A 13,459-nucleotide genomic window follows, 5' to 3' on the forward strand; every position below is an offset into this window, starting at 1 on the left:
TTCTAAAAGACGAAGCCAAGAAGATGCAATGAAGGCCTTTGAAGATTGGATGCTTCAAGTTTCAAGGGGTCATGCTAGTTTGCCAATGCGTCTTTAATTATCTTTTATATATATTTGCTTATGTATATAATTGCGACATTAAATTCATGTTTAGTATTTTGAATGTTGAATTATTAATGTAGTTCACTTAAATCAACCAACCTAGAAACTCTAAGTCCTAAAGAATATTGAGTTAAAATTTGTCATTCCAAAATATCACTTACCGAAACTTTGAAAGTAGGTAATGGGCTATGCCAAAGCAAGGCATTACCACTCTCCTAGAGAATTAAGGTATACTAACTAGGTATACACGTTAGTTTTGGTTTAATTCAATGATATCGGTACGGAGTCCTTAGATGTCGTGGCAATGGAGATAAACGTCAAGAAAGCATTAGATGCGACATTTTATCGAACCAAGAATTGCTTAGAGTCATTAGCAATTGGATTTCTTACCTTAAAATATTAAGTGTTAAGACAAGCCAAAGCATGCTTAATCACATATCGATTTTTAGGATCTTGGAATCGTTTTACTCTCACTTAATAGGGACAAATTTATAAATGTGTGAATAGAACGTTAATAACTTAATTGAAATTACTAGTTTGCATGTATTTTAATGCTTATTATGTTATCTTGATAAATGGTTATACTTTGCACTTATATTTGTAGAATTCTAAATCAAATTATAATGTTTCTAACGATTGGTAAAAGGAAATCTTTTGAGAATGGTTCTCAAGGAAAGAAGAGGCATTTCTGAAATACAAATTCTCATAAATGATTTTTCTGGCTTACTCCGAAAGGACGGTTGGACATCATGTATTCAAAATACTAGGTAGTTTTGATAAACATGAAGTATTGAGTTGAAAACTCAAATTGTCAATAGTTGACAACCAACATATCTTTTCATTTTATACAATAATCAGTAGGACTTTGTTTTACGGCGCATTAGATATTTGATTATGTCTAACAAAGTGTAAAAGTCAAAGTACTTAAATAAAAGGTTCTTAAAGTTATAAGATGATGTATGATAACAAATATAGGAAAAAAGGAACAAAGAAAAGGAATTTGAGGTTCCAATTCTACCTAAGAGTTCATGTTATCGTAGTTAAACTTATTAACTTAACTTCACAAGTATTAGATACTGCTTTAGAGTTCCACTTTCGATGTGACCTCAAAACAAATGAAGTTAAGCTAAGTTATTGACTTACGAGCTTGGAATGAAGCAAGTAGGTGTCAGCTGTAAGGTCATCTGCTTTGTTTAAAGACCTTTTAAAGCTAAGGCTGAAACAAATAATAGTTGTTTGTTTTATTTGAATGGCATGGTTGTCTAAGCCATGAGTCAAGGATGTTTAATTATAAACAAAAATTTCTCTAACATGAAAACTCACAAGTTACAAGTCATGGACATGCTTTGTGTTCCGTCTATCTTTAGCAATGTCACATCAACAAGAACATACTCAAGGCTCTATTAGATAGACTCTTGAAAGTTGATCGATTCGAAATCGTTCTAAGGCAAGGAAGTCTTACTTGTTGAAACTGACAAAGAAAGGAGCTATTGTGCTTGGTATAGACAATTGACTCCGAAAGCTAAAGAGAATTCCATTACTTTAATGTTTTCACAAGAATTTGAAAGAATATGGCTATATTCGTCAAATGTGAACAAACTTGATCTTGAATAGCTCTAAAGTTCAAGTGAAGTATATAATCGACTTAGTAAGATATCAAAACGTCTAAATTAGATCGAGCGATGTTTGCTTGAGCCAAGAGTGATCATCTCAATGTTATGAAATTGGAATTTCATATCAGCTCCACAAAGGATATAATATATCTTGACGAAGACCTCGCAGCCATTTGGAAATGACTCGAACGATGATGAATCACATCCCTTGCTATAACGTTCTTAGAGTTATGCACAAATGACTAATGTTACACTAAATAAAATTGTCGAAGCTAAGAAAAGACACCATATTCAGTTATGGATAGAAATAGTTTCTAGCGTCTTTTCAAGCATATGTCTAGGGCTCTTAGCCTCAGTGGGAGCTCATTGGCTCAGTGGAAGCTAAGTGGCTCGGTAAGGGCTAAGGTAGCTTAAGTTTATTATTCCAATGACTCATCTAATCCTTCGGATTGATTCGTCGTCTCAGATCGGTTATTCGATTGGGGTGCGACCCGAAGGGTTAAGTCAAGATTAAGCCGTAACATTAATAATACATTAATATTACTGATCGGAAGCGGCCTCCACCTAGGCATTCCGATCACTTGACCTCACTGAAGAATTAGCTTTCTAATAATTCCGAACCCTCTATCGGCCGGAATAATATACTTGTTGGAAGGACATCATTCCTTTCATGCGTGGCTTGCTTGCTGTGCGCATGCGAGTGCGAGCTGGCCTGCTAGCCCAGCCAAGGTGTCAGCCGCCAGCTAGGCGGCCTTGGCAGCCATGGCGAGCTAGCAGCCAGCTTTGCGTGGCCAGCTCATGGGCTTTGGAGGGGACCGGTTTTAAGGGGATTGCTTGGGGAGCAAGGGGGCTTTGGTCCCCCTCCCCTTTGGTGGTCCTTAACTACCCTTGCTCACCATGTGCCACTTGGTGCTTGTTGATTGATTTGCTTTTTAATTTGTTTTTAAATTAAAATAAATTGGGAAAAATGCAATTCTCCCACATTGATGGGGAATGGGAAATCAAGGCTCCCTTCCCTATAAATACCCAAGTTTTGGGTTTGGGAAAAAGCACTTGAGTTGAATTCAATAAGGCATCTCCTTGAAAGTGAGAAAACCTTTAAATTCGTAATACTCTAGTTTTTCTTTGGTCTAGCCCCGACTAAACTTCGGGGTAGAGACCGCTTGGGTCGGGTCGAGGGTGGGAGCCGTCGGAGGCCTACGCACTTACGAGGCTAGAGCTTTCAAGTAAGAGCTCGTAAGCGAGCGAAGCACGCGTCAAGGGTACAATAGTCTTTTCTCTTTCACTCTCCTTTTGTTATTTAATTATGTGATTGCATGTTTAGTTAGCTAAGAGCTTGGCAGAAAGCATTTTTAGGCTGTCAATGGATGCCCCTGATATTATTAACTCCATGCCTTCAGAAGTTGTCATTGGACACATATTTGGGCCTTCGTCAACAAGTTTTACAAACTTCATGTTGGAGCACTGGGAATCATCACCTTTTCTGATTAGGAATCAACCAAAATATCTGGAGGCACCACATGCCATTTTCAGCTCATTTATGCATTCACTTACATCTGAAGAAGCATTGCCTAAAGGTCTATCTTCTATCCTACGAGAAATGGTTTCCTGTCCCCCTGTAGCTTTAAATGAAATAGACTGCTTGAGTTTACTTAATGATGTAAGGGACACACTTGGTTCCCCAATAATATATCAGCAGGACATACGTTTGGTAAAGACTAGCATGCATTCTAAACTTGAGGAGCATTACTTTCAGGAATGTTCAAGCAATGGCATTGAAGGTCCAAGATCTTTCTCCACGGAGGACATCTTAAAGTGTGAGGGAGCATACAGGGAGGGTTATACTACAGCTGTACGTGGTATGGAGTTCCGCAATAGTGATATTGCTGCAGTCACACGAGTAATTGCTTCTATGTTTGGTCAATTATCAGTAGGTGCTAATCTATATGTTACACCACCTGATTCTCAAGGTTTATCCTGCCATTATGATGATCATTGTGTCTTTGTCTGTCAACTTTATGGGGCTAAACAGTGGACAGTCTATCCGAAACCAATTATCGAATTACCTCGTCTATATGAGTGTCTTGAAGTTCCTCAGGAGTTACTGGTGCAAAGCAGACAAATTTTGCTAACAGAAGGTGATGTCCTATATCTTCCAAGGGGTTTTGCTCATGAAGCATGCACAGTTGTAGATCTCGGTGAAAGCAGCAAGTTTAATAAGTCCTCTGTACATCTTACTCTTGCGATTGAGGTTGAGCCTCCTTTTGAGTAAGTCACTGAACCTCCTTGTGACAATGTAGAACTTGATTATTGCTCATTCTACATTATCTCTATAAACAATGTTCAATGGTTTATCTTGTGAGTGTAAAAAATTAGTAAAGAATTCTCTAAAAATCAAAGGCCTATGCGATGATTGCTTTGACCTCAGTTTAAGAAACTGTATTTTGAACAAGTGCTGTGCAATTAATTTACAGTATAATTATTGTGTGGTGAATTATGCTTTTAGATATTGGTGCCAGAGATCTACAACAATCTTGTTCAATTAATGCTGGTTTTTCTATATTAAATTTCAACTATGTTAATCGGACACGGCTAAAATCGCAAAGTGTCCGTGTCGACACGACACAACACGACACCGACATGGGACACGTGTCCGACTCTTCACTGTGCACTCGGATACTTTTATTAAGAGTGGAGAGGAAAATAGAGGAGAAATATGAAAGAAAAACACATCTTCTTCAAAGACCACCATTGATATAGTCCATATAGAGAAGATGGAGAGAAGAAGATTGCCATTTATTAGGAAAATTTACCAAGGAAAGAATTAAAATAAAAAAAAATAGGGGCGGACTTAATGAAAAATTTGAAGCTTTTGTAATATATAAATTATATATATATATTTAAGTGACGTATTGACGTGGTCCCCGTACCCGTGTTCAAATACCGGACAGAGTTCCCGTGTCCTAAAATTTTGGAACTTGCCGGATCGGACACTTGGACATGTGTCAGTGTCCGACACCCGTTCCCGAGTCCATGTAACATAGAATTTCAATATAAGGTATTGAGAGCATGAGTCTAGTGTGATTAAGGGGGCCAATATGAAGGCTTTAAATCTATGTGATGATTTATTCACTGTTTGTTTTGTTCTCTGGGGACTCATTTTGGTGTTGATAATTCGCATATATGGTGATGGTGATGGAAGCAATGCGAGAGCCGTCCAGAGACTTTTCTCTAATATTTAATGAACCAGCCATAGAATGTGCATAATCTTAATCACAAATGCAAAATGAATCAGTGAGGAAGCTTGAGAAAAAAAGGCTGGAATCAAGTTAGAGGGAAAGGGGAATTCAGAAGTCTGTATAAATAGAGGAGTGTAGGAAGTGAAGGATTATGAAAAGAATTGAGAAGTTTATTTTAGCTTAATTTATGTAAGCTTTGAGAGAGCGTCCAGTCTCTCAAATATTTTACATTTATCTTCAAATTCCTGTGATAGTCACCATTTTCATCTCTGTCATTTTTCTTCAAATTCCTGATGCATAACATAATACCAATTGACCTAGGATAACTTCTTCCAAGTAGCTCTGTATTCCCTTGCGCATTGTCTTAAAAGTGATAAAAATCAATCTTAGGTAAATTCTCTTGAGCTAAAAAGATTAGGAAGGAAGTATTAAAGGTTACACAATTTGTTGTATGTCTGGTTTAATTAGGGGTTAATTGAAGAATACAAAATAGGTACCAAGCCACAAATGACAATTACTAAGCCATATTCAACGTGTTGGATTGACTTTGTCAATTTTCTCCATGTTGCAGCAAAAGAAATCAATGCCAAGGGCAATCTGAGATTAAGATTTTTCCAGACTCTTTTTCCTAGCAAGCTAGCACTACACTCTTAAATCAGCTTGAGAAGTGAATTTACACTGTCTACAGTCCAGAAACCATAGCTAATTGAATCATACATTGATACATGTCCTGTACTTTGGGTGATGAGCTTTGTAGTGTTGGGCCAAATGTGCTTGGAATATCTGTCACAGAACTCGTCAATTAGCCTTTCTGTTGAGTACTAAAGCATGTTGCACTTGTCATTGCAATAGAACTGAAATCTATTTATCGACCTTGCCTAGGATCTTCTAGTTCTCTAGTTTCTTTAATAATTATAGCATATTATGGTCTGAGCAGTTGACTACAGTGTTCTATCTTGCTTTAGTAGTAAATAGTGCAGATTTGCAAAGTGCAGCAGCATCACTACCTAGCTTGTTTCCTACTCCATGCTTATAGGGTTTGAGGATGCTAATATGTGCACAATCTCACCCTCACAAGTAGAAATGCAATCTGCGATGACCTATTATAGTACTACCTGTTTAGTGCTGAAGAGAAAATAAAAAGTAGGTTATTTAATGTAAAAAAATAAAAGCTTTGCTTATTTTGTTTGACATTTAACAAAATAAAATAAAATAAAGAATCTTTAACTCTTTTTCCAAAGTTCTAAAAACTTTTAATCTTTTTTTTTTTTTTGATTTTTTTATTTTAATTATATGCATGGAAGTTAAGTACTACAATGATTCTAGTGTGATGGTGATGGGAATCATGAGATAGGGGTCGTTCTTGGTAGAAATATCTTTGTTAGATTTATCCAAAGACATGTGCTAAAAGACTATAGATTTATCCAAAGACATGTGCCAAAAGACTAGAATTTGATAACTTTTAGTAAGACAATGATTAAAAGTGATTACAAAATAGTTTGATTTCAAAAAAGAAAAAAAAGTGAAATGTTTACTTTTTTCAATGTCAGAGGAGCAATTAATACGAAGTGGAAATAATGCTAATGATGCAAAACATTATGTCAAATCAAAGCTATGTGATTGATCAAAATTTGCAAAAAGAGGCCCCCTTCCTAGGATTATTAAATGAGACTTAGAAGATCTCTAAATCGCATCAATTTTTTTTTTTAGCCATAAGTGTATGATAAACATCCCAATTCTTCTACACTGGCCCCATTCCATTTGTAATCCTTTGTTATGATCTTTCTATGCTATGAACTATTTTAGTTTCTTCCCTAATGTATCAAACCAACTGCATTTCTGGTATTAACTTGTAGAGCTATAACCGCCAGTGGATGTTACTTCATTTCATATCTGATTAATTCGTTGTTCATTCCGATTTTTTGTATCTATAGATCTAACTTCATGTCCTCGTTCTGAGATTAATATGACAATATCTTATTGATGCAGTTTAGAGTATAGACACAGTTATTGGTCAATATCTTTATTCTTTACCCTCAAATAATGTTGGCTTTATAACCACATGCATGTTTAGTTTTGAGTCCAATTCTAATCATCTTGTTGCAAAACCCAATGAGGGGCTCCACCATGTTTAGGCAGCAGTGGTCATGCAATTTTTTATTTCTTTGTTTTTGCTATATTACATCCTGGATATCATTCTCAGTGTTCATTCATTGAGCTCATTAGCATTCTTGCCTTCTATTGGGTATGAAATTCTTCTGGTTCAGAGCAAACTTCCAAATATCATTAGCGTTAACAATTTTACTGATTGCCTTTTCGGCTGACTCAATTTTGAAAATCACAGGTGGGAAGGATTTGCCCATATTGCACTTTATCTATGGAGCCAGAAAAAAGGATCTGATACTTTTGCCCATGATGCTTCTGGGATGCTATCCATTTCTGTGAATATTTTGCATGTTGCAATGAGGCTTCTTAGCAGTACTGAGCCAGTGTTTCGAAAAGCTTGCTTGGCTGCTGCTAGTTCCTTGCCTATTGACACTATAGAATGGCATGAAAAGAACCAGAGAGCCACTTTCAAACTAGTAAGTGATAAAATCAATGAACTATGCAGCTTCACAGATTCTCTCGAATATTTGCAAAAAGCTGTTGAAAGAGATGATGATCCTTTTCATTGGCTTAGATGGCTTCAGCATCTCAATGGGAGAGAAGTACATGTACATAATTTTTGTAACTTTACTTCAGATCGAATTTGTAACATTTTATCATTTATTAATCAACACAAGGATGATGCAGAAGCTGCATTTGCCCATGTTAAGTCAAAGTTTTGTAATGAAGATCTCTTTGACGATGCAAAAGAGAGCTTTAAGACTTTGCATGCCTTGTACAAGGATGCCCGACTGCGATATTGATGTGAATCAAGAGGGAAATTCTTTTGAAGAGCCAATCATATTGGTTTTAAGGCCATTAGGGTTCGAGCTTGGAGCAAAGAATCAAGAATGGTTAACATGCGCAGCCATTGAAGAAGAAGTCAAGGACCAGTTGGGTTCCGACGACAACAGCGGTGGCGACGCGCCGATCTGGGTGCCACGCGCCGGCTTCCTAGCTCCGGCCTGAGTCCAGCTACACGGTGGTGGGGCGCGTGTCGAGGATGGAGGCGCGTGAGGTGGTAGTTCGGCGGCAGTACAAAAAGAAAGATTTTCTTTACTTAGTTTTTTCTAGAGTTTTGCTTGCAAGTTTTTACCTTTCACTTGAAAGGGTTTTTCTTGGTTTAAGCAATTAGGATAAGTTTATTTTTCTGTCATTTAGTTGCTATAAACTTCATAAGGTGATTAGGAAAGTTTTTAGTTAGTTAGAGTTTGATTAGGAATAAACTACCTAGCAATCTTATCTTTGATAGGATTGAAATTCTATCTTATGTAGGATTATTAGAATCCTATCTAGGTTAGATCTTCTACTTCTAGGAGGACTAGGAGACCTCTTTTGAGGCTTTTAAAAGCTTATTTTCGTGGCTTTGAAGAACATATCAAAACCAGAAAATTTAATACAAGTTTATTGTTTGTTTTGCTTAATTGCTTACAAATTCTTTTGCTAGTTTTCAATTCAAGGAGTTGGTTGAAGATTAGAACATTAAACACTTAGTGTCTAGGAGTAGGCTAAGAGTTTAATCTCAAAATAATTAGCGTCCAGGAGTGGGTTAATTAATTTGGGGATTCGAATCATAAGTTTCAGGAGTGATCTTGTGAGGAGAAATATCGGTTCGTTTTTATTCAATCTTAAAGAAATCCTTCAAGATTGGATCGTTACTTCAAGATTGTGGATTTTCTAAAATCTTGACTAAACAAGGGGTTAGAATCCACATCAAATTGGTATCAGAGCTTGTGTGATACCACATCAAATTGGTATCAGATTTCAGGGGTTTTTGATCGTTCAACACTTCGTTCATCAAATCGCACTTGTTCTCGGATAACCAGTTTTTCTGTCAACTTCAGAAGGCTCGTTCTCCTTCGTTACAAAGTCTTTTCAGGTGATTCTTTTTTTGATTTTGGGTGAAATTTTGTCTACTTTCTGCCTGTGAAATTTCGGAATTTTTCGAGTTCGTGTGCTATTAAACTGGACTGTTTTCCGCAACTGTGTCAGTTTTGGTCCGATTTAATACTTACTGCTCTTTGTGTGCGATTTTCTTCCAAGTTGTGTTGCGATTTTTGAGGGTTATTCCTGTGTGTTTTGGGGTCTTTTAAGTCTGTTTTTGTCTTATAATTATGGAGGAAGCTTTGAGCAAATCTATGGATGAATTTGCAAAGTTACTTCAAGGTCATAAAAAGAAGAAAAAACATGAAGATGATAACGTAGATTTTGGCTTTGGTAACAAACATATGCTTATGGAGCGACTGAATTTACATGAAGAAATTATTTTTCAAGGTCAACAAGATAGTTTGTTTCATACTCGATGCAAAGTTGTTGATAGAACTTGTAGGGTGATCATTGATAGTGGTTCGTGTACCAATGTAGCGTCTACAGAGATGGTTACTAAACTCCAACTTCCTACAAGAGATCATGAAAAACCATATAAGTTGGGTTGGCTAGATAATTCTATGGGTTTTCATGTAGAACAACAAGCTTTGGTGAATTTCTCCATTGGCAATTACAAGGAAGAATTATGGTGCGATGTGATTCCTATGAGTGCTTGTCACGTTCTTTTAGGAAGACCATGGCAATTTGATCGACATGTTAAACATGATGGTGTGGCCAACACATATTCGGTCAAGGTGGGAAACAAGAGGTTCAAACTTATGCCTTTAACTATTATTCCATGCCGCGTTAAAGTTAAAGAGGTGGAGGAAGATTGTCAAAAGGATAAGGAAGAGGAACATGTAGGTGCTAAAGAGCTCGAAGAAAAGGTGAGTGAAACAATTGATGTTCCAATTGTGTGTGACGTTGTTCAAGATCAGATTATTCATAATGATCTACCAATGGTGGTGTCGGAAAAGGTTTTTGATACTATTGAGGAGCCATTCGTGAATCAAGATAATAATTTAATGGTTTCTTTAGAAGTGGTGGATTCATTAGGCATGCATAAAGAGAAGAAATTGTTAGTCATACATGAGAAAAATATCATGAAGCCTAAAGTGTTCTTATGGTCAACTTCGAAGACCAAGGACCAAATTGAGAATTGGTTGTTTCTAAAATATTGCCTTGCTCGTGGTGATGTTGTTACATTGCTTAAAATTGCTAGCATTGATGTAATAGTTCTTTTGGCTTGTATTCGTCGAATTTGGATGGTTTCATGGAATTGTTCTCCTTACATGGATGAAGTGAATTTGAGGACAAATTCTTTTGAAGAGGGGGAGAATGATGTGAATCAAGAGGGAAATTCTTTTGAAGAGCCAATCATATTGGTTTTAAGGCCATTAGGGTTCGAGCTTGGAGCAAAGAATCAAGAATGGTTAACATGCGCAGCCATTGAAGAAGAAGTCAAGGACCAGTTGGGTTCCGACGACAACAGCGGTGGCGACGCGCCGATCTGGGTGCCACGCGCCGGCTTCCTAGCTCCGGCCTGAGTCCAGCTACACGGTGGTGGGGCGCGTGTCGAGGATGGAGGCGCGTGAGGTGGTAGTTCGGCGGCAGTACAAAAAGAAAGATTTTCTTTACTTAGTTTTTTCTAGAGTTTTGCTTGCAAGTTTTTACCTTTCACTTGAAAGGGTTTTTCTTGGTTTAAGCAATTAAGATAAGTTTATTTTTCTGTCATTTAGTTGCTATAAACTTCATAAGGTGATTAGGAAAGTTTTTAGTTAGTTAGAGTTTGATTAGGAATAAACTACCTAGCAATCTTATCTTTGATAGGATTGAAATTCTATCTTATGTAGGATTATTAGAATCCTATCTAGGTTAGATCTTCTACTTCTAGGAGGACTAGGAGACCTCTTTTGAGGCTTTTAAAAGCTTATTTTCGTGGCTTTGAAGAACATATCAAAACCAGAAAATTTAATACAAGTTTATTGTTTGTTTTGCTTAATTGCTTACAAATTCTTTTGCTAGTTTTCAATTCAAGGAGTTGGTTGAAGATTAGAACATTAAACACTTAGTGTCTAGGAGTAGGCTAAGAGTTTAATCTCAAAATAATTAGCGTCCAGGAGTGGGTTAATTAATTTGGGGATTCGAATCATAAGTTTCAGGAGTGATCTTGTGAGGAGAAATATCGGTTCGTTTTTATTCAATCTTAAAGAAATCCTTCAAGATTGGATCGTTACTTCAAGATTGTGGATTTTCTAAAATCTTGACTAAACAAGGGGTTAGAATCCACATCAGATATATTAATGGAATGCTTTCCTTACATTATTAATTAACCATATTACTTAACAAACCATTTTTATTTTTTTTTCGAATTTTGGTTTCACCATTACCTGTCAGACTGATGTGTATCTCTATTTATGCTTATCTATCTTCTCTACAAGCTCTGATCAACAAAGCTTTATTCTGATTGTGGTAACTTACCCTTTTCAATATAAACTTGGCTATGAGCACTGATATTTTGCAGAAGGATTCATTTTCTTACACTGCTATTGTGCATGCTATATTGCTAAGATTTCAGTCTTGCATAAGCTGTTGAATACAAAAGAAGTGACATGATTGAGGCTTTTGAGGTATGCAGTGATCTCTAATATTTTTACATAAAGAATAGGCTAATATTGTTCGATGTAAAAATAAAATCTTAATAACGGCATTGATTATCTATATCATGTTACATGTATTCAATATAGTTGATGACAAGTTACAACCTGATGACTGTTCTATGGTTTTCCATGTTTAGGATTTGGACCAGGATGGGTTGTCACGCCATGATAATCTATATGATAGACTAATTCATCTTCACCATCATCACTGCCGTTGCCGTTCTTCAGGGGATCTTCTCTTCTGTATGCTTTTTGATGAGGTGAGTGCTTCGTTGCATCCAAAACCTGCATGTTTATTATGATGCCGATACTTTATACTGTCTTGTGAATGATAGTAAGCTATGAACTTCATGATGGTATATAAAATGTCACAATTATTCATAAGCTCACCTTAACTGCTCTTGATTCATGTTGAGTGAGATGTCTGCTCAAAGCTCTCCTTGATGCTAGTCCTTGTAGATCGTTTGTAGGAGACTCTACAGAAAATAGAACCGATGAGGATAGGCTTGTGTATTTGGTGAAGAAACAGAAAGTTGTAATAATAATGATGAAGTATAGAATTATGCGAGAATGTTTCATTCTGATAGATGGGTGGCTATGAGTTTTGAATTAAAAGAATCGGATAGAATACCTTATAAAGAGGTGTCCGTTATTCAACTCTATTTGCCTCCCTCCTCTCTACCCCCCTTTATGTATGTCTACGAGTTTGAGTAGAAATTATTAGATAGCTTAGGACCACCACATTAATCATGGTTTCAACTATATATGAATTGACATACATTAGTTTTCATTGTCTATCATAGACTACAAGATTTGCTTCTGTGTGGTAATCAATTGAATTGACGTGCAATTTGTTATTGATCTATCTAGTGGTTGAGGAGACGGAAAATCAGGTGAGGATTAGGTTGAACTAGAGGTGTTAAAAAGAGCCTCGCCCTTGAGGCCAGCCTAAACTCGGGCTCTGAAAGCCCGACCCTGATTGACCCGAAACCCATGAGGTGAATGAGAGAAAATTACAAGGACGGACCATAGAAAAGTGTCTGAAGGCAGATCATTTTCAAATCTTTGACGGGTCTAGTGGGTGGTGCATGATTAGAAATTTGGAGGTATATTGAGAGTGGGGCTTGATAGTAATAGAGCCATTATTTGGTTAAGTAGACGTGTATGGTGATCAAATATTGGACACTATTTTTCATTACATTAAAAGTCTCACATGTTGGGAGACTATCTGTCTATTCTCAGTCTGTTAAAGACCAGAGATTTGTTGTTTTTGCAATTTGCATGATATAAGCTGGATTGGGGCTATTTGTTGCATCATTGATTTTAGATTTGGTAACTGTGAACTTGATTCTTTACATCATTGATGAATTATTGAATTCTCACCCAGGACTTCACTTCAGGCCATTTCCGTCAGTATCCAGTATTCACTACTGCTTAGTAGTCCGTGCTTGGAAGCTTATGGTTAGTGAATGGGCTGGGTTGACATGAGTGCCGGTAATGCATGACATGAAAATGGTCCAACCTGGCATGATTATACCACTGCAAGACACAAGAGGCACGATGGGCATGCATGGATATCATTTTAAAAATTTGGCACAAGTTGACCCGTTTATTTTTTGACCAATTTATCAAAAATTAAAGATTTATTAAGGGACTCATTGGTACAACACATAATGGCATGACTCGACATAAACGTGAGCTGAGTCATGCAAGAGTTTTGTTTATGAAAGATTAGCATGAGCTTAGCCCAAAATAACTTGTCTTTGCTTATTCAGGCACGACTTGCTTGATCAATAGACACATTGATATGGCACATGTGGGCTTGCATGGCCTG

The 13,459-nt window shown here is 36.8% G+C and overlaps 1 protein-coding gene across 1 annotated transcript; it reads left to right on the forward strand.

Moving 5' to 3' along the window:
* Window positions 1-3,078: 3,078 nt before the first annotated feature.
* Window positions 3,079-7,863, forward strand: LOC110716909. Its single transcript, XM_021895562.1, has 3 exons — window positions 3,079-3,983; window positions 7,158-7,199; window positions 7,299-7,863. Exons 1-3 carry the CDS (start codon window positions 3,079-3,081, stop codon window positions 7,861-7,863), a joined length of 1,512 nt encoding a protein of 503 aa, XP_021751254.1.
* The last annotated feature ends 5,596 nt before the right edge of the window (window positions 7,864-13,459 follow it).

This window comes from Chenopodium quinoa, unplaced genomic scaffold (genome assembly GCF_001683475.1).
Source record: "Chenopodium quinoa cultivar QQ74 unplaced genomic scaffold, ASM168347v1, whole genome shotgun sequence".
In the NCBI taxonomy this organism is placed as follows: Eukaryota; Viridiplantae; Streptophyta; class Magnoliopsida; order Caryophyllales; family Amaranthaceae; genus Chenopodium; species Chenopodium quinoa.

Excerpts from the sequence above, each read along its gene's own strand:
- LOC110716909 (XM_021895562.1), top strand. The coding sequence starts at position 3,079 with ATGGATGCCCCTGATATTATTAACTCCATGCCTTCAGAAGTTGTCATT. Across the intron at positions 3,984-7,157 it reads GAGGTTGAGCCTCCTTTTGA|TGTTCATTCATTGAGCTCAT; the intron begins GTAAGTCACTGA and ends TATCATTCTCAG. Across the intron at positions 7,200-7,298 it reads GCATTCTTGCCTTCTATTGG|GTGGGAAGGATTTGCCCATA; the intron begins GTATGAAATTCT and ends TGAAAATCACAG.